Raw genomic sequence first — 21,344 nt, 5'->3', positions numbered from 1 at the left:
CTCGGGTGTCTGTTTTGCTGGCATATAGTTGTTTGTAATAATCTCTTCTGTCCTTTGTGTTTCTGTGGAGTCTGTTGCAATTTGTCCTCTTTCATTTCTGATTTTATTTAGTTAGGTCCTCTTTTTTCCCCTGATTTATCAGTTTTGTTTACCTTCTCAAAGAACCAGGCCTTCGCTTCATTGTCCTTTTCTGTCGTCTGCCCTGGGGTGTCCCGGCACCGTCGCCAGCCAGCTGTGGGCACATAAGCCCCCACACTAAGAGGCGTTGAGGAGGATTCCAGAATGGGCCTGCTGGCACCACTGTCCTTCTGGTAGAACGAGCTCCCTAAAGTGGCTGCTGCCAGCCTCTCCATCCACAGTGGCAGTCCCAGCTGCCTTCTGCCTCTCCAGGAGACTTGCTAAGATCACTCAGTGGGTCTCACCCCGGCTCCTTTCAGATGCCTCCAAGCTAGGACTTGGAGCATGTGAGATTCTTTATGGGCCTTTTAGGAGAAGAGTCTCTGTTTCCTGCAGTTGTCCTGCTCTGTACACAAACCCTACTGGCCCTCTGGCCTTCAGATCCAAACATTTCTGGGAGCTTGTCTTGCTGGTATAAGATCGTTGACCTCAGGAGCTGACCTAGGGCTCAGACCCCTTGCTCACTGGGAAAAACCTCGGCAGCTGTGATAATCCTCCCATTTGTGAATCACCTACCTGAGGGTGTGAGTCTTGACCATACCAGGTCTTCACCCCTCTTACCCATCTCATTGTTCCTTCTTTATATCTTTAGCTGTGAAATATGCCCTACCAGTCTTCAGGTTGCTTTCAAAGACAGTTGCTCTGTGAATAGTTGTAATTTTGGTGCCTGTGGGAGGAGGTGAGCTCAAGGTCTTCCTTCATTACCGCCTTGACCACTGCTTTCTCTCCTGGACTTTTCCCTTTTTGCTTTTTTTTTTTTTTTTAAAAGAATTCCGTTTGACTTCCCAACTAGCACAAACCAGTAAAGTTTCTTAGGAATGAGGACGGACTTATTCTCTTGTCATTGACCCTTTGTGTTACTGGGCCCCACATGGATTATTTTCTTCTGTCAAATGAGGATAATTATGCTAACCTAGCAAGGAGTTTCTGGGAACATGACAGAGAATCTGTGTAAAGTATCTGAGACTCAGTAGGTCATAACTTAAGGTGGTAATGTTTTATTAAACTACCTCTTCAGCCCTTTAGAGTAAAAACTGTGAAGGATGCTAATGGGAAGGAGGTCTGCCTACCAGTTACTGTAATGCCCTGTGCCCTGAGCATTGTCCATGTGTCAGGAACTGTCCCCGGTCCTAGGGAAGTGGCGAGATCCCCCTTGTCCAGTCTTTGGGCTGATGACATTTAACAGGGCTTGACTTAGAGGTTTTTACTTTGACTCTCTGATCACGCTGATGCCTTTTCAAGGATAAGATAGACTGTGTTCTCTCCTTTGTTTGCAGTTACAAGATAATAAAACTTTCCTAGCAATGATGAACCATGTCTTGAGTATGGATGGGTTTTACTTTTCAACGACATATGATTTGACCCATACTTTGCAGCGGCTCTCCAACACTAGTCCAGAATTCCAGGAAATGAGTCTCTTGGAAAGGGTAAGCTTAATCTTCTATTTAAAAAAATTTTTTAATCTATTTTTTAATTTTTAGGAGCATGCCTCTATTTCATCCATAAAATATATATTGATTTTTCTCAGTCCTGGCTGTATCAGGATCATGTATGGAGCTTTGAAAACATACCATGTTTCAAGTAGACATCACACTTCCAAATTCAAGATCCCAAAAAAAGTATGTTTCACAGACAGGATCAAGAACCGCATTTGTGCGTTTTCAGAAATCTAGCTTGAACACACATGTTGGTCATTTCCTAGCTCTCAGTGGTCTGTGGTATAACAGAACATTAACAACACCATTGTGCTTGTAAAATTAATGTTTTAAGAGGTGAACTTCTTTCTGTAGCTTTTACAACAAGAAAATAACAGCTTATTAACTTGGAAAATATGCTTTTGTTTAGTGTGGGTTTTTTTGTGATTTCCCCCTCCCCCGCCGTTTTTTAAAAATTAAACGTATCTTTAAAACTAGACTTCAGATGGTCTTAACATGAAATTTCTGCTGTTCAGGAACCTAGATAATTGCTGCCTTGATATTTTTTTGTTAACAAAAATAGATATGTTTAGGGGACAGATAGCATTTATAAAGTTGCGTCAGTTATCTGTTAGCTTGGACCATATGAAATTGCCACTAACTGACCATTTTTGATCCATAAAAGTGATAATTTTATATAGTTCAGCCTAAATCAGTATTTTAGTTGACTGACTTACTGAAGCCTATAATCGTCTACTTGTAAAATTATATGTAGGCTTAGATGTAAGGAGAAGGAGGCAACAAAGGATGAGATGGTTAGATAGCATCACTGACTCAATGGACGTGAATTTGAGCAAATCACAGGAGATAGTGGAGGACAGAGGAGTCTGCAGGAGGACAGAGACATGCTGCAGTCCATGAGGTTGCAAAGAATTGGACACGACTGAGCCCACATTAATTTTAAAACTTCTCTCTTAGGCAGATCAACGGTTTGTATGGAATGGTCATCTTCTCCGAGAACTTTCTGCTCAGCCAGAGGTAATGTACACTAAATAAAACCAGCTTATTTGTCACTGTCCAAGTTGTAATTGAATATATGTTACAAAATGGCTAGTTAATCACTAAAGATTTTGGTAAAGAAACCTAATTTAACTGTTTATAAACTTGTAGACTTCAACTAGATCCACCCTCTCACATCATTCTAGGTTGAAGAAGCCTAGTTATTTTACTCTGATCTTCTATGGAAGCCTTAAATACAGGAAAAAATATCTGAGTAAAAATAACATTCCTTTCTGTAAGGAAGAGAGAGAGAATAGGTCTTGGAAAATGAATAATGTAGAAATTGGGCCATAGCTAATTCCCCAGGCAAGTGGAAAGCTCTGCATTTGTGTCTGTAAGGGACCCTGACTCCCTTCAGTCACCCAGGGTAGACATGCATAGATGTCACCTTCCTCTGTACTGGTCTATACAAATGAAGTATAAACACGGAGGCCCACTTCAGAAGAGTAATGCATGGAATCTAGGTAAATAGATTTGCCTGATGGCTTCATTTCTTGACATTTGCTTTGCTTTTTTGGGGAAAGTAGATTGAACTGCCTGGAGGAATGCAGTTGTTGTAGGCTAAAACTGACAGAGATAAACATTCTGACCCTTCATGTGGTCTTACTAGTGTTCCAGAATCTATGAATGTTCAAACTCAAATGATTCCAGCAAATACTTAAATTTTTTAAATTGAAAAGGCAATGTTACATTAGAAACTTTTTTTTTTATATAGTGCTTCTTTTTATTATTATCAAATTATATTTATTCCTAAACATTATCTTCATTTCAGGTCCATCGGTTTGCCCTTCCGGTATTACATGGCTGTATCCTTACATATTACTCTTTAGTTTTCTGGCAGTCTTTATTTAAATATTATAAGGCAGATTTAAAGACAGTCTCAACTATTACTTGAGGAGGGTATTTTAGAATTAGTAGATACTGCTTTTGATAATAAAATCAAACCTATTAACATAAAATCTGAGAATACTGATTGTAAATTGGTTGTAAATGACTTTTTTTTTTTTTTTTTTTAAAATAGAATGACCTCTTTTGACTGAATCATGTTCTCTCTCTCCCAGAATTCTGGGGCTCCTGGGTTAAAAGAAGAAATATGTCCACTGTGTTTTGGCTTTTTAGACTTTGTATCAATAAACAAGAGTAATTTTAGCCTGACTAGTGAACATTTTCTTAGTAATTAAGAAAGTTAGACTCGGGAACTAGGGTGACCGGCAACTTGGAGAGGAGAATTACAATTGAAAATTATATTTGTCATTTGAAATAGCCCCAGAAAAAATGAAACATAGATGTTTTTACGAAGAGTAATGCCTGTGGGGCAGGTACGGTACTAGTACAGAATGAGTAATGGTTATCTAATTGTAAGTTCATTTTAAAAACGTCTTCATCAGAGACATCATCATGTTAATAAAAATAGGGAGCAGACTGAGCTGGCTGTTACAGGGTCCACACAATGTGCTGGTGAGCGCCCAAGATCGGGACTCTGCTTGCAGAAACTGAGGGGGTCTCTCTCTCAAGTACTCCCAAAGAAGCTTGGGAGCTGACACAGCAGTCTGTGATTTATTTGTTCATTATGTTAATAAGATTTCCTTAAATTATCATGCTTATTATACGTAAAAGCAGAAAATAGTAATGCAGGAAAGATTTTCTACAGTTGTGAGGGAATAGAAATCAGAAAATGTCAGGATAAAAGCTCTTGTTTATTCTGGTTTTGTTTTGCTTTTTCCCTGAAGCTCTCCTAAGTTCTCCTAAGGGTAAAATAGTAGCAAATGTTCTATTTAGGTAGCACTTTAAGGATTTGGGCCACTTGTTTGTGTGTGTGTTTTTTAATTCCAAAATGAGATTGTGAATGGGCAAATAATGGTAAATGAGACTACAGAAACAGATTATCCATTTAGCCTTGAATCTGAAGCTCAACGTTGGCTTTTAAACAGTGTTTAAATGTAGCTGTTTTTGGCTGTGGCGGTCTTCATTGCTGTGTGCAGGCCTTTCTGTAGTTGCAGCACGTGGGGCTGCCCTTCGCTGTAGTGCTCGGGCCCCTCATTGCAGCGGCCTCTTGCTGAGCACAGGCCGGGGTGCGCGGGCCTCGATAGCCGCGGCTCCTGGGCTCTGGAGCACGGGCCTAGTTACTGCGCTGCTTGTGGGATCCTCCCAGACCAGCGATCAGACCTGTGTCTCCTGCGTTGGCAGGGCGTTTCTTCACCACTGAGCCACCAGGGAAGCCCTGCATTGTTCTTTGTCTGGTGTTGACTTTTGACTAGAGCTGTCGTCAGATGTTCTGTGTGCTTAGAGACCAACAAGAACAGAGGGCCCATGGCGGGAGCATTCCTAGGGCAGAGAGTGGACGGGGCAGGTGGGAGCTGGGTTCAGAGGTGCAGCTGGGCCCGCGTCCTGCCGGCCCTCAGCAGCTGGGTCCTTAACTGTCAGGAGGAACGCTCAGGATCTGAGGAGAGAATCGGCATGGTCGGACAGGGTCACTCAGACCCTGGTGGAGCGAATAAGCCAAAGGGGAGCGGGGAGGGGATACAAGGGGGGGTTAGGAGCTGTTGTCGTAATCTGGATGGAAGGTGATGGTGATCAACAGTGGGCTCCAGATATGTTTTGAAGGTAGAACTAAGAGGAGTTTCTGACAAATTGTGGTACACAGGGAAGGACAGAGGGTTTAGTATGCATCTTAAGGATTTCAGCCAGAGTAAATGGAAGGAAGCCATGCACTGAGGTGGGGAAGAGCTGAGTTGGGAGGGAGGCTGGAGTATCCGGGACTTTATTTGGACATGTTAAGCTTGAAATGTCTCTGAATATCAAAGTAGAGATGGCAGGAAAACATGGATTAATGAAAGTGGAGTTTAGGAGGGAAGTACACATTGGAGACATATATTTGCGAGTCCTCAGGATACAGATGGCATTCAAAGCTATGGGATGAGAGCATCAAAGGGAGAAAGGTACGTAGAGAAGAAAAAGGTGTGGAGGAGAGAAGACAGCCTGCAGGGGGTTCTAGATCGTGAGTCAGTGCTAGAGCCGTGGACTGTTGGCCCCAGTGAGGACAGAGGGCCTTTGAAGCGGGGCATCAGAGTGAGTGAGGCAAAGGATGAGTCACACAGAGTGGCTCTAAGATTCAAAGTTGGGGAGATGAAGACCAACCAGCAAAGGCCGCTGAGGGAGAGGAGAACCAGCCAAGTGAGACCTGTGTCCCAAAGCAGAGGTCCGTCAGCTGATGTGCTGCCGGTCGGTTAGAGAGGGAGGGCATGCTCCTGCTCCCCTCACTCCCCTCCCCAGGTGGAGGCTCTTACCACATCCCGGGAAGACAGGGTTTGGAGAGGGTGGGCGCACAGTCCCGTGCTGGCGCAGTGTCCTTGAGTGTGAGGGGGTGCACAGGTCCCAGGCCCGGCAAGGACAGCTCCCCCGCTGGACTGTCCAGCCCAGCCGCCGTGGTAGAAAGGGCGCAGGTGTGCGGGCGTGGAGGCCGGTGGGGACGCAGGTGTGGTGGGGGCATGTGGGTGGCCGTTACTTTCTCACTGGAATTGGAAGCAGTGCCATTAGCTGTGAGCAGTAGTCAGAAGTTGAGGACAGCATGTGAAATGTGTATCCCACGTGGGAGCGCATGGCCCTGGGAGTCACTAATTGATACAAGATTAGAAGTGAACACATTGACATTTTAAAATTTGTGTTATGATGATGGGCTTCTGCATGACTTTATTTTTCTCTTGTCCCCTCCATGCTTTCTGGAAGGATAGTCATCTTGTACTCAGAAGAAAATGATTCATAAAACAGACATATTCCATGCTTTACTCAGTTCTCTCAGGGCAGGCTCCTGTCTGATTCATCTTTGTGCCCTGCTCCAAAGAGATAACTTGAGCCAATGAATGCATAAATAACTGCTTTGAAGTCTTCTCTAGCACTGTGCTTTTAAAGAATTGTGAACTGGGAGCTCAAGATGAGTCATTAAGTCTGATGATACCAGGTGATGGAGAAGGATGAATCATTATAAATTCATATTGCTAAAAAAAAAATTCATATTTTAGTGCCATTCGGTATCACTGTTTTGAAAATTATTTAGCATTTCCTTGTGAATTTACTAGGCCTTCCCCTCTGTATACCAGAATATCCATAGCACCACTGTTAGAGCCGACCCTGAACACTGCAATTTGCATCAGCAGAATTAGGCTTTTGTGATACGGTCCTTCCAGATTTCATATGACACCAAAGAGGACCGAACTGCTGCTTCATGCAGTAATGATGACTGTTAGGTACTTACTAGGGGCATAAACAAGGACTTGGAGTTATATTAAGAGTGTTGTGCCCTTCTTATAACACAGGCTGTGTGTTTTTAAGTCATGGTTGCCTATGAAAAAGGGAAAGTCACTCAATTGTGTCCAACTCTTTGGAACCCCATGGAATTCTCTAGGCCAGAATACTGGAGTGGGTAGCCTTTCCCTTCTTCAGGGGATCTTCCCAACCCAGGGATCGAACCCAGGTCTCCCACATTGCAGGTGGATTCTTTACCAGCTGAGCCACAAGGGAAGCCCACAAATACTGGAGTGGGTAGCCTATTCCTTCTCCAGTGATCTTCCTGACCCAGGGATCGAACTGGGGTCTCCTGCATTGCAGGCTGGTTCTTTACCAACTGAGCTATCAGGGATTACACTAAAAAGGCAGGAGACTGGTCTCCACAAGCCTTGTGGGCGAGTAGACAGTTGGATGGGATCAAGGAGCAGATGGTTAGATTCAGGGTTTTGATACTGTTTGGAAGTTGAAAGTAGGTTTATAGATATTTTATTATGATACTATGCTTATAATGGATGAATCAAACTATATTAAGAAAAATGTTTTATATATATAAAACCTTGGCCAAACACATGAGGAAGGGGGAGATAATTTTTAATTATCTGCTTCTGAATAATCTTTAATTTACAGTTTGACCTATAAATCTTCATATGCTTACCAACTGTTATTTGTAATTATGTATGTAATATATCTAACATAAACTTCAGTTGCCTAGTCTTTTTTCCATTTCTCATTTGAAGGCTAATCTGTTTTTAAGTGTGTGTGTGTTTTTCACTCAAAGGTGATTTTTTTGTGATGTGGTTAGCATGTAATTCTTTACTTTCACAGGGTGGTTGGGACTGTCAGGGAAAGGAGATCATATTGTATAAATAGAGACACTCTAATGAGCCCCTTAAACACACTGAATATGTCATTATAGGGTCATTGACTTGATAGAACTTCACAATCAGAAGTAAAGGCTTGTGAATACTCATGAAGAAACAAAAAGACTTGCATATTCTCTGTGCTTTTTTTCCTTTTAGAGACAGAGTCTTTCTAACTAGGGTAGAGAGATTCAAATTTCATCTGAAAATAATACATATGATTTCTCCACGTGTTGTATTTTTCTTAATGTAGTTGAGTTATTACCATGCACTCATGTTCTATTAATGGAAAATACTTTGATTGGATTCTCATCTCGAGGAGGAGTTGTTTCAGAGCTGGTGTGCGCTATTATGTGAGAGGTGAGATGAATTTTGTCAGTGCGATTTGGTACTGGGTTGTATCTGTCTCTAATTAGTGTTTGTCTCCTGGTGACATGAATGTAACCTTGTGTATTTTATTTGTTTTCATTATCATCTGATAGCCTCGCTAAATGTTTATCTCCTGCTTCCTAATAATAATTAGGTAGGTCTTCTGTGCTTTACTACAGTTCATGAGACGCTGTAGACTGCCGCTTAAGGCTTTAAGAGGGACCGATCATGTTATTTGCTGAATGTCTGAAAGCATAGCTGAAATCACTATAGTGTAACCTAAACCCATATCAGAAAGTATTTTCTTTTATTGCTCTTGGTTTCTTTGCATGTATAAAGCCAGACATTTGACTTTGTGCCTTCAGCTTTTAAGATTTACACTGGAGCATTTATTCTCTAGACTTTGTACTAGCAACATGCTAATTTGCTTAAACCAGGGTGTTAAAATCTGTATTACAAGTTATTGTCATTATGAAGAGACGTTTCCCTGAATCTATTTTTTAAGCCAAAGTATATCAAAATAAAACTCTATGGATTTACTCTATGGTAAATCATGAAAGTTTTGGGTCAGGAGATCGTAAAAGTCATTCCATTAATCTTTAGCATAGCAGAGGAAGACAGACATTTAGTGAGTTATCTGGCCAAGGTTATAGAACCAGGATTAAAGTTAGCAATGCCTTTATATCTGGATTGTCTTGGATGGAGTCATATTTTTTAATTAAAAGCTTTAAATTTGCAATGCAGTCAGAAATATAAAAAGATATGCAATTAAAAAATATTTCTCCTTTCTGACTGTATCTGCTGCATCTTACCCCTGACCAGCTGATCTGTTGTTAGTTTCTTATCTTTCAGATAATTTTTATGTTACTGCAAGTGTGTTCTCCTTTTGTAGACAGTGGTTGTATACTGTGTACATTTTCTTGTACCTTGGGTTTTTTTAAACTAAATATATATTGAAAATCCCTTCTTAAAAATCCTCTCTTTCACACATAAACACTCTCTTAACTCTTATTCTCAATCTCAGTTTTTAAAATAACTACCTATTATCCTTAATGAAAATTCTGGGCAGAACCAAGTATAGCCCATGCTTCAACAAGTGGTTTTAGAAGGTATTGAAAAGGCGTTTTATTGCTGATTTGACTCATAATTTTTTTCCCCTTCTGGTAAATATGTTAACAAAAACAGTGATATTATACGTTACACCTCAGTGTTATGTGTTTTAGAAATATGTCAGGTAGAAAGGATGTTAAGTATTTGAGATTGTTAAAAATCTCCTTTTTATTTTTTTTCCTGATAATTTGAGTCGGGCACTAATTGCCTTTGCTTATTGCCTTTGCTTATTTTTAGCAAACTTTTCTTAGTTAAAATAGATAATGTAAACAAGATAGGAAGGTAATGCTTCAAACATTTGAAAGAACTAACTAAATCAAGGCTAAATAAGAGCAGAGCTTTTCAAATTAGTTTTTTGGGGTGTATACATGGAGTTCTAGAAATTGTAGGATTATATACAATTTTTTTGTGCTTTCATTTCGATAGTTAAAGTTGTCAGCATCTGCTGGGCTACTTGCATCATTATAACAAAAACTTAACAAAATGGCCCACATTCGCATTTAATACTGTATTTAATGGTTTAACTTCCAAAATAGTGTTTTTCAAACTGGGATCTATGTCATAATATACTCTCAGAGATTTTTGAAAACTTGTTTTTTCTTTAAAAGATGTATGTACAAAGTTTGAGAAACACTTTTAGGGGAATTGTGTATATATAAATAATTGATATAGTAAATAGCAGTCAACATCATTTGTTTATTAATAGGTCCTTAATACTGCCTTTAAGCCCATGTAAATGAGCAAGCATCTGTTAGCTTTCTGATGGAGTACTCTGCATTTGTTTGAAATTTAGTTTTGAAAGTACTTTTCCACTAATTTGAACTGACTTAATTCTCTTCAAGTTAAGAGTGAATTAGCGAGTTTCTTATGTTTTTGTTATGTAATATATTAATTTTTTTTTCCAATTCAGGAATTGATTCCGAAGGCCATGCAGCCAACTTTGTAGAAACAGAACAAATTGTGCACTACAGTGGGAGCAGGGCTTCGTTTGTACAGGCAAGTTACTGCATCTGTGAGGCAGCCAGCCAGTTGGTCTTCTCAGCTTGGATTGTGATTTCCTGTTATGTTGTTAGAGTTTATCTCCTTTTCTCTCCTTTTAAAAGTAATATTGCAGTCTATGGTGTGGACAGAGTTCACCCAGAATAAGGATATTGCGTTAAGCTGGCTGGTGCTCAGCTTCCTCTGTTTCCAGCCCTTGAATTAAATCCCTACAGAAGAGATAGGGTAGGCGGTGCAGGGGTTGTGGAAATGGAGCATCTGTATGCTTAACCCGTCAGACTTCTTCAGGGCGGTGAGGACAGGACAGGCAGCTGGCTTATGCCTGACGTGACCTGCCGTGCACCTCATTGTGACATAGTACCTGAGCAGTGGATCACTTGTTGGTCGAGAGCATTAATGGCTAAAAATATTTTTAAGTTCATAAAAATAATCTTTTGAGAATGAATAAAGCAATTTTCTCATTTTATTATTATGCCAAATTATATAGCAGACATAACTTGGTAATTTTTACTTGTAGATAAATTGATTTATTTTAGAATTTAGGAGAAGCCCAACTGTCCACAAGTACATGTATGTAAAATCAGAAAAAGTCCTTTCCAAATGTTTCCCCACAAAATACGACTTTAGGAGCAGGTAAACATGAATTTATTTCATAGTTAATAGGTCATATGTTTATTTTTCTATTTTTTAGTCATTGATACTTACACACCCCTGACAGAAAGCTGAGAAAAACAAGTGTGTGTGTATATGTTTCTTTTTACATATCTTCTCTTTTTTTTTGTAGACTCGAGGATCAATACCACTTTACTGGTCTCAAAGACCAAACCTCAAGTACAAACCATTGCCACTGATCAACAAAGTAGCAAATCATGTGTGTATCTTCCATGCTATTTTCTTTGACTATGAATAGAAGCTTATTGGAATTATAATTTGCATATAGAGCATGTATTCCTCATAAGTCAGGCTTCAGTGTCTTTGAGGCCTTTCTCCTTGGTTCTGGCACAGAGTGGACCTCTAAACCAAGAGACTGTATAGATGGCATATTAAAATGTGGAAAAACAAATTGAACGTCACAGTAAATTTTGATTTTAGAGATCTCAGTGAGATTTGCAACTTTATGCTGTTCAAAATATTTAGTGTATTCTATTTGAGATTAAGCTCTGAAATAAAATAGTAATATTGTAGCTCAGAGTAGAATGGCTTATAATTACTACTTACTACATGGTATTAAGAATATCTAGAGGACAGCTTAATGTCATTCTCTTGAATATAGAGATAGGACATTTAAGGAGATCCTTTTAAACATCTTGTAAGTATTCTTGTAATCTGGTAAAATATATAACTTTTTTTTCCCCCTCTTTCTAGATGGACGGTTTCCAAAGGCATTTTGATTCACAAATAATTATTTATGGAAAACAAGTCATAATCAATCTGGTATGTGTCTTTATATTTCTTGGGGAACAAAACCTTAGCATCTTTTTTTTTTTTAATGTAACAAAATTTACCATTGTAACCATTTTTAAGTGTGCAGTTCAGTGGCCTTAAGTTATTTTATAGTGTTGTACAACCATCACCACTCTCCATTTCCAGAAGTTTTCATCATACCAGACAAAAACTCAGTACCCCTTAAATAGTAACCTTCTATTATCCCTCTCACTTCAACTCCTGGTAACTATTCTGCTTGTCTCTGTAGATTTGCCTGTTCTAAGTGCCTCATCTACATTATATTGCTTAATGTTTATTCCTTTGTGTCTTGTTTATCTTAAGCAGACTGTTTCTCTTTTGTGGCTCTGAGTTACTTTGTAGCGCCTTTTCATTTTAAGCTGAGGACTCTGTAGTGTTTCTGTTAGGGCAGGTCTGCTGTGCTTAGTTGATCAGTCATGTCCAGCTCTTTGTGACCCCATGAACTGTAGCCCACCAGGCTCCTCTGTCCATGGGGATTCTCCAGGCAAGATTACGAGAGTGGCTTGCCATGCCCTCCTCCAGGGGATCTTCCCAACCCAGGGATCGAACCCAGGTCTCCCACATTGCAGATGGATTCTTTACTGTCTGAGCCACCAAGGAAGCCCAAGAATACTGGAATGGATAGCCTGCCCTTTCTCCAGGTGATCTTCCTGACCCAGGAATCAAACCAGGGTTTCCTTCATTGCAGGCAGATTCTTTACTAGCTGAGCTACCAATTCCCTCAGCTTTTTGAAAATTAAGAATATCTTAATTTCTCATTTTTGAATTACAGTTTTGCCAGATAATAGAATTCTTGGTTGACAGTGCTTTTTTTTTCCTTTTAGTACATAAATATACCATCTCGTGGCCATCTGGCCTCTACGGTTTCTGAAGAGAAATTGGCATATAATTCTACTCAGAATCACTTGTATGTGATGAGTCCTTTCTCTGTTGCTGCTTTCAAGATCTCTCTTTGTCTTTAAGTAGTTCGATTATAATGTCTGATGTGAATTTCTTTGGATTTGTCATATCTGGAGATTGGATACCTCTTGGATTTGAAGATCTCTATATATTCATCAAATTCGGGAAGTTGTTTTGCCATTTTCTCTCTTTATAACCTCTCTGCCCCTTTCTCTCCTTTTTCTAGGCCTCCTATAATGAATATATTGTATGCTCGGTGGTGTCCCAAGTCCCCTAGACTGTTCAGTTTTCTGATTCTTTCTGCTCCTTCAACTTGATTATTTCATTTGTTCTATCTTCAAGTTTGCTGATTCTTTTTTCTTCCTGCTCAAATGTGCTGTTGAACTCCTTTAGTGAATTTTTAGTTTCCCTTTTGTACTTCTGTACTCCAGACTTACCGTGTGGTTCCTTAGAGTAATTTCTGTTTCTTTGATATTCTCATTTTTTTTTAATATACTGTTTTCCTGATTTCCTTTACTTCTTTGTCTGTGTTTTCATTTAGCTCTGAGCATATTTAGGACAGTTATTTTGAAAGTTCTTTATAAATAAGGTTTCTATAGAGATGATTTCTATCAATTTATCCTTTTTCATTAACTAAGCCTTGTCTTCCTTTTTTTTTGGTATACCTTATGATTTTGTTGTTATTGAAAACAGGGCATTGGATGTACATAATACAGTAACTCAGAAAGTCAGATTCTTCTTTCCTAGGGGTTTTCTGTTGTTTTGTTTTGTTTTTGTTTTGATTGTTGAATGCTATAGTAATTCATTTGTTTTGAGACTTTTCCAGACTATTTTTGCAAAGACTGTTCCTTGTGTGTGCTCACTGAAGTCTCTATTCATTTGTCAGCTAACAGTGATAGAAATTTCCTTGAGTATCAGGACCTGAAGTAGACAAAGGAAAAGCCAAAAAAGAGAACAAACCCATCTCCCAGTTTCTGCTGACTGGTTCTGTGGTGGAGCAGTCCTTCACATATTTAGTTAGGCTTGCTCTCTGAACCTAGGGATTAGCTTGAGGTGAAGCCTTAAGGTCTTTTTAGGATTTTTCACAGTGTGCATCTTGCTTGGGTATGCACATGGCTTTCTAAAACCCTCCATGAATGTGGCTGTTTTTTAATATCCTATTTTCCCGAAGAGTTATCATTAATACCCCAGCTGCTTCTGCAGGCTTCAGATGGTCTTTTTTATGTCACCACCTGAAATATCTTGCCCTAGGCATCTATCTGTTGGTTTGTAGTCCTCTTGCAGCTTACATGAGCAGTGTTTACCACTTTCCTTGCCTGTGTTCACGTTTATGCAGGACAGAGACCGCCGAGTCACTCCTTCAGATCAGAACAAAACATACACAATAGTTTGCAAATAAGTTCTCATCTTCTCCCTCCAATTAGAGGAGAGGGACTGAGAACTGTTGCTGCTTAAGCTAAGATTGTCACTGCACTGGAGAAAGGGTAAGGTAAGGGCAGGAAAAATGCTGCAAAATTGTCCTCCAGTTTTGAAGATGGCTTTATCTTGATTGGACATCTGCTTGGTTGGTAAAAACCTTCTATTGTTTTCCAAAGTTCCTACAAATTTGGTTTAGACAGCATCTCTTTTCTCTGATGTTTTTGTGAGGGTACAAGAGCTTAAAGCTTCACAGTCTGCCATTTTGCTGATGTCACTGTCTCCTTTTAATTAAACTTAAAACTATGGTGGTTTTAATTTTTTTACAGGTAAATCAGAAGGGCTCAGAGAAGCCACTTGAACAGGCATTTGCCACAATGGTGTCTTCCTTGGGGAACGGAATGATCAGGTACCTCACTAGAAATCTGTTGTTGGGCTTTTCAGGTTAGATGTGCACTTCATGTAGATGCAAGTACATAGATCTCTCTCTAGACATATTTCAGTTGGTTGTTTTCAAAGCGTGATTTTGTTTGCTTGAAATTTTCTCTGACATAAAAAATTCATGTTGCAGGATAACTTCTTTTTTAATTTTTACTGGGAGTATAGTTGATTTACAATGTTGTGTTAGTTTCAGGTAAATAGCAGGGTGAATCAATTATACATATATCCACTCTTTTTTTTTTTTAAGATTCTTTTCCCATATAGGCCATTACAGAATCCTGAGTAGAGTTCCTTGGTTCCCTGTGCTACACAGCAGGTTCTTACTAGTTTTATCTCTATGTATTGTAGTGTGTATGTATCAGTCCCAGTCTGCCAGTTTATCCCCCGCCACCCCATAGCCCCTGGTAGCCATAAGTTTGTTTTCTACATAAATAAGCTCATTTGTACAGAATAATTTAACAGTTGAGTTTTCATTTGAATTTTGGTTAAAATCCTCGCCTTGAGACTTTGTGTTGCCACAGTCATTGGGTCTTTAAGTTACTCACGTCTGCCTGGTCCTGACCCCACACAAGCTGGAGCAGTTTACTCTTGAGTGGTGGCCTTGTCTGGAGCGGCAGCTTGTCTCTCCTGTAAGTCACCAGACAATAGTTAGAAATTCTCTGTAGCTCTGTCAGAAAAGAGAGGGACCCTAAAACATTAGTAGTTGCCCTGTGGACGTGTGCAGGGTGAGGAGTCAGCCCGTTTGGAGTGTCCTGCATCCAGAAACTGGGTTAGGAGGTGGGGGTGTACTCAGGTAGGAAGTGGTCACAGGCAGTGGGGAAGGCTTTCAAAGAAATGGTACTGGGTTATTTGGGAACAATTTTTTTTAAGCTATAGAAAATTTTAAAACATAAACAAAAATAGGACATAATGAACCTTTGGGGAAGAAATTAAGTTTGTTTTGTCCAACTCAAAACCTCTAGCAAATTCTTCAGACCTTTGCTTCATGCACATTTCTGCCTTCTCACAGTGGAACCTGCCCAAACACACTTTGCATGAATCAGACAAGTGATTCCTATCCAAGATGTGCCTTAAAATCTTCAGAGGAATTACTCAGAATATATCTAAGACCTGAAAAATCAGAATCTGTGGGTTTAAAGCTCAGCATGTATCATATAGTCTAGCAAAAGTTTATCTCCTGGTTGCTGGGTACACCCCTGGTTAAGACCTTTTCTGTGCTTCAGAGGGTTTCCGTAGGCAGTCTTGCCTCCAGGGTTTGCAGCAGAAGCTAACTTTGAGAACTGGAGGCATATGTCAGTCTAAAGTTGTGCTTTGGGTGTTCCAGTGCATTTGGAAGGCTCCTTCTGCTAAGAAGTGAAACCCTAAAGCTATTGTTACCGAAATACAATGATGTAAGACATACTCTGAGAAGACACAAACATAATTTTAGAAGGATGTAAGTTGAAGAATCCAAATGCATTTAGGTGCTAATGAGCCACTTAAATTCTTCAGACAAGTCTATAGCCATGATCAGAGCTCTCCAAAAATAAATATGATGCCACCAGTTTTAGTGGAGCTGCCTTTGAAAGTGCTTCCCCCACTCTCAGTCTGCCCAAAGTCTAGCTCACAGTTGGCTAACGTCCGTTTTTATGCTAATGTGTAAGGCCCCTCTGTAGAAGGAAATGGTAACCCGCTCCAGTGTGGAGAACCCCATGGGCAGAGGAGCCTGGCGGGCTACAGTCCAGGGGGTCGCAGGAGTCGGAGGCGACTCAACAACAACAAGGCCCCATGGTTGGCTAACCTCTGTTTTTATGCTGGTGTCTAAGGCCCCTCTTCTGCCCTGAGATAACCGCTGAGGTGATAGAACCGCTCTCTGGACCTGCTGAAAGCCTACCCTGTATTGTCCTACCCTGTCCCTTCAGCCATTGGAGCCAGGAGGTCACATGAGAGCAGGCGCCTAATCTGAATTTTGCTCTGTAGATGAGAGTGTATAGTGTCCTTCTAGTCCTCCTCCATGACTTGACTTGATGCTTGAGTAGGAAGTTGGGTGAAAGTGGCTTGTGTGAGAATCTTCAGGTACCTTGGTGCCCAGGTTCTTTGCATTCTTCTTCCTCTTTTGACTTTTGGGAGTTGATTAATGATTTTCTCCCCCACTCAAGGGGCAGCATTTTCGAGTTCCTAGGAGGACATCTTCACTGTTAGATGTGTTCCAGCTTTGAGATTTATGCCTCTTGAATATCAGATAACTGAAAACAACCCATTACAGATTGACAGACTAGAAAGTTCTCTCTACCACATGTGTGTGTGATGTATGGATATTTGATAAAGTGAATATTTTGGCAGGATGAACAAGTCACAGCCGGAGTAGGGGCCATCCTGTTTCTGTTCTTCTCACAGCCTCTAGTACTCAACACAGTCCAGCCCTCCTTGGCCTGAATCAAGTTTGACCATTTGGAATATCTTAATTGATTGGAAAATCAGAAAGGGACCCTATTCTTGGCACCTAGGGGCAGAGAATAAATACACAGTGGATAACTCAGTTGGACAAGGCTACTTTATATTAACATGCCTCATTGCTGTGCCTGAGCTCACGTCTCTAGCCTTTTTGCTGGCTTGTTGACTCCTATCTTAGGGCCTCTAGAAAAACATGTAAAGACACAAGTGCGTATTTTTTTCCTTCAGTAGATATGAGCATGAGAAGGTCAGCATATCTGTGCATGCCTCTGTGTGTGTGTGTGTATAGTGGTAAACCCAGAGTGAATGTATGTTCCTAGGTGAAATATATTTAGAGAGGAGGATCAGCTTATGAAGGCATTATTAAAGAAAAAATGATTGATTTTTAGTCACTTTCTGAATATCTTTTGTTTTGTTAGGTACATTGCCTTTGACTTCCATAAGGAATGTAAAAATATGAGGTGGGATCGGCTAAGTATTTTATTGGATCAGGTAGCAGAAATGCAAGATGAATTAAGGTAAGCTCTGCTACTTCTCTGTGGAAATTGAGGGATGAGACAGGTGCATACATCAATCATATGTTACGCATTATCCAGCAGACCTACACACATAGTTCACTAGGTTCATAGCCCTGGTCTGTTCTCAGTTTTAGTTTTGTTTTCTGAAAGATTAGGCTTGGTGATTTTTTTAAGTATTTTAAAATTCTTAAAAACGACCCAAGTCTAGGTATTTTCATATTTTTATGTATTATCTTCTACACATTTACAAATTTTTACACAATTAAAGATAGTTTGCTACTGTTTTATGTTCAGTTCTTTTCACTAAATATGTTACCACTTTTTGTCATTAACCTACCAAGACTCTGTAATGTTAGCATTTAGGGGCTTTGCTGTGTTCTATTGTGTCATAGCACAGTTGGCTAAGTGCTCTTCTTCACATTGGGCAGCTGGTTCATTTCCTTTTCTCTTCCTTCCCTGAAATACTGTGCTTCAGTGAATCACTGGGTATAAATATACTTTTACTTCTGTTAAATTGTTAAATTCTTCAGGGTAGGATAATGGACCGAAGGGTCTAAATATCTTTATGGTACTTATGTGTGTTAAGGTGTTAATTACTGTGTGGCTTCACAGATGGATTGTACTCTATGCATATCAGTCTTTACCTGTTTTAGAGCCAGAAGTAGGAATCTGGAAACTAGTCTCATTTTGGTTTTGCCTTTGTAGTTCTAATCCTGGCAAGCCAAATGTACTGTGTTAATTTCAGTTTCATGGTAACATAGTAAAGCTTCTCCTGTAGTCTTTTGCTCAGCTTTAAGAAAAATATGCTTTTATGCATATTAGATAATACCTGCTGCTGCTGCTAATCACTCAGTCATGTTCAACTCTGTGCAGCCTCATGGACTGTGGCACACCAGGCTCCTCTGTCCATTGGCCACCAGGCAAGAATACTGGAGTGGGTTGCCATTTCCTTCTCCAAGAATTGCCTCTGCCTACTCTTTAGTTACAACCTTTTGTTTCTGTTATTTTAAAATCTTTGAGAGTCTCTATATTGGTAACGAAAGAAAAGTGAAGTCACTCAGTTGTGTCTCACTCTTTGTGATCCCATGGACTGTAGTATACCAGGCTCCTCTGTCCATGGGATTTTCCAGGCAAGGATACTGGAATGGGAGTGGGTTGGGCCAACACTGGAGTGGGTTGCCATTTCCTTCTCCATTAATCCCAGCTATAGTTAGTTTAATCTGCTTTTTTCCCCCACCTCCACCCCTTCCCCATGAGGTTTTGTTTTGAGAATAGCTAGTGTAGAGGGGTTGACCTATATCATTATTGGGGTGTAGAGAAACATTGTCAGGGGGGTATTTCCTTGAGTTCACCTGTTAATCACAGCCCCACAAGAGTTAAGAAAGAAGGAGAGATTGACGCCAAAATCTGTGTCCATTGCAGTCAGCATGTTCCACAGGGACAGTAGACCCCTTTCATGAAACTGTGACGTTCAGACCTCTCTTCATATTTGTTCTCAGGGATTTAGGAGAAAGTGGAAAGAATCTGGGCTTTGGGACCCTATCCAGAGTGTTGGAAATCTCAGTTTGCCTCTTATTAGCTGTGTGGACAGGGGCAAGCCTTGATTTCTCCATCTGGAAAGTGGAGATAATACTATTTATCTCTTAGACCTGTTCTATAGTTCAAGAAGTAATATTTATAAAATATGAAGTATTTATTTTATAAGTACTAATGGGATGCCAACACTCATATGCACTCTGTATATACATACTCTAATTGAACCTCACCGGTTTGGAATGAACCTCTTGTCTATCTTTAGTCTAAACACATTCTTTTAAGCTGGTTTTTGTTGTTGGTTTTTTTTTTTGGCATCCTGACATATGGTATCTTAGTTCCCTGACCAGGGACCTAACTTGTGTCCCCTGCATTGGAAACATGAAATCTTAACCACTGGACTGCCAGGGAAATCCCTTAAGCCCTTGTTTTTTAAGGTCATGATTTTTAGCCTGTGGTGAGTCTGTTGTATTTCCCCTTCACTTTTTGATTTTAGAGGATAATTGTGGTTAATTTAATACTGTTTAGTATTCGTTGTATTCTCTGTCCCATGCACTCTGCCGAGCACTTTATGTGCATTATACATGATCTCGTTTAACTGCAGAGCAGCCTATTGGTGGTGCTGCTGTCTCCAGTTTGTGGGTGGGAAAATACAGGCTCTGAGAAATTAGGTTATTTACTTAAAATTACACAGCTAGTAACTTGCCTAGGAACTAAGGCTAGCAAACTTTGCTGGCAGAGTCTGTGCTCTTTACCACCACACTATATGTTGTCAAACATGGGGGTTCATAGAATTATTTGAACAGATTGTTAAAACTGACGGAACCACAGGAACTGGTACTGTGTTTGGCTCCAGTGCAGACATCTGGGTGGTTCAGGAGAGAAAGTAAAACAGATTTTTCAAATAATACCCTATTATACTCCATAAACTGTGCACTATTTGCATATGTTAGCCATTTTAAGAAAAGATTTTAAAATGTTTTTAATGCACAATATCCAATCCTTTCTTTAGAGATCTTATTCAGTTTATTTCTGAATTGTTTGTTAAAAGTGAAGGTCAAGCATGTTCATTTTTAATGAACAACTCGAGTTCTGATACAGCACAGGAGACTGAAGAAGGGGCCATAGATGCACTATGTCAAAGGAAGCCCTCTTCTGGCCTTGGGAGACATGGTGTTGCCCATCGCATCTGTTACAGAACTCCCAACTCCTCCTTCACATCTGTTGGGTGAAGTGACCTTGATGCTCCAGTTGTTTTGAGATAGAGTCTGTCTTGTCTGTTCTGTTCAAACTTCCTTTTGGTCTTTGGTCATCAAATATACCTGAACTGTACATTTCCTGTCTGTCCTTTAATTTACTGGCTTTAATAATGTTTCTGACATAGACCTGTGTTATAAGAGGGCTGTCCTTAGTGGGAGGGCTTCTCTGATAGCTCAGAGAAGAATCCGCCTGCAATGCAGCAGACCCTGGTTCGATTCCTGGGTGGGGAAGATCCCCTGGAGAAGGGATAGGCTACCCACCCCAGTATTCTTGGGCTTCCCTTGTGGCTCAGCTGGTAAAGAATCTGCCTGCAATGTGGAGACCTGGGATTGATCCCTGGGTTGGGAAGACCGCTTGGCTGGCTTTGGTATGAGAGTGTTTATACAAATATGTGTTAGTTATTTTCTAGTGGACCCAGCCGGCTTGGTGCTGAGTACCCAGGAGGGCGTGTTCCGCAGCAACTGCATGGACTGTCTGGACAGAACCAACGTGATCCAGAGCCTGCTGGCTCGCCGGTCACTTCAGGCCCAGCTTCAGGTGCACATGCTTTTTTTCTTTTATTAAGTAAAGAATTTTTCAAAACCAATAATAAAACACATTCATATGCCCCCGCCCTAACCCAGCTCTTTGTGGTTTTGTGTCTTGGCATCCATGGGTGTAGTTTGTGCATGACCACGGTCAGTGTGTGTATACAGTTTTAAAGTTTGCTATTTTGCTCTAGCATTATAGTTTTTTAAGAGTTGTACTGTTGTGCTGTAATTCAGTAAGCCATTTAGGTTGCTACATTTTTGGCTTATAAATAAGATTGTAGAGAATACACCTGTGTATAATATTATTAGCTTGAATTATTTCCTTTGAGTTAACTGCTACTGGGTTAAAGAGAATTTATACTTTCCAAGGGGCTTCCCAGGTGGCACTGTTTGCCAGTGCAGGAGACATAAGAGATGTGGGTTTGATTCCTGGGTTTGGAAGATCCCCTGGAGGAGAGCATGGCAACCCACTCCAGTATTCTTGCCTGGAGAAGCCCATGGGCAGAGGAGCCTGGTGGGCTACAGTTCATAGGGTTGCAAAGAGTTTGACATGCCTGAAGTGACTTTGCACTCAGC

At 40.3% G+C, this 21,344-nt stretch overlaps 1 protein-coding gene across 2 annotated transcripts in view; it reads left to right on the top strand.

Moving 5' to 3' along the window:
* The window catches only part of SACM1L (SAC1 like phosphatidylinositide phosphatase), a 67,001-nt gene that overhangs the window by 37,058 nt on the left and 8,599 nt on the right, over nucleotides 1–21,344 (top strand). For both annotated transcript variants that reach the window (XM_043885761.1, XM_043885762.1), the window contains 10 exons: nucleotides 1,455–1,604; nucleotides 2,571–2,630; nucleotides 3,424–3,457; nucleotides 8,054–8,155; nucleotides 10,185–10,270; nucleotides 11,058–11,144; nucleotides 11,639–11,707; nucleotides 14,383–14,462; nucleotides 17,347–17,445; nucleotides 20,637–20,775. In XM_043885761.1, coding sequence (XP_043741696.1) covers nucleotides 1,455–1,604; nucleotides 2,571–2,630; nucleotides 3,424–3,457; nucleotides 8,054–8,155; nucleotides 10,185–10,270; nucleotides 11,058–11,144; nucleotides 11,639–11,707; nucleotides 14,383–14,462; nucleotides 17,347–17,445; nucleotides 20,637–20,775 — 906 coding nt within the window. The remainder of the gene's footprint in view (nucleotides 1–1,454; nucleotides 1,605–2,570; nucleotides 2,631–3,423; nucleotides 3,458–8,053; nucleotides 8,156–10,184; nucleotides 10,271–11,057; nucleotides 11,145–11,638; nucleotides 11,708–14,382; nucleotides 14,463–17,346; nucleotides 17,446–20,636; nucleotides 20,776–21,344) is intronic.

The sequence above is a fragment of the Cervus elaphus genome, chromosome 24, assembly GCF_910594005.1.
Source record: "Cervus elaphus chromosome 24, mCerEla1.1, whole genome shotgun sequence".
Taxonomy (NCBI): domain Eukaryota; kingdom Metazoa; phylum Chordata; class Mammalia; order Artiodactyla; family Cervidae; genus Cervus; species Cervus elaphus.
Note: the sequence above shows the minus strand (reverse complement) of the source record. Positions and strands in the feature narration are given on the sequence as shown.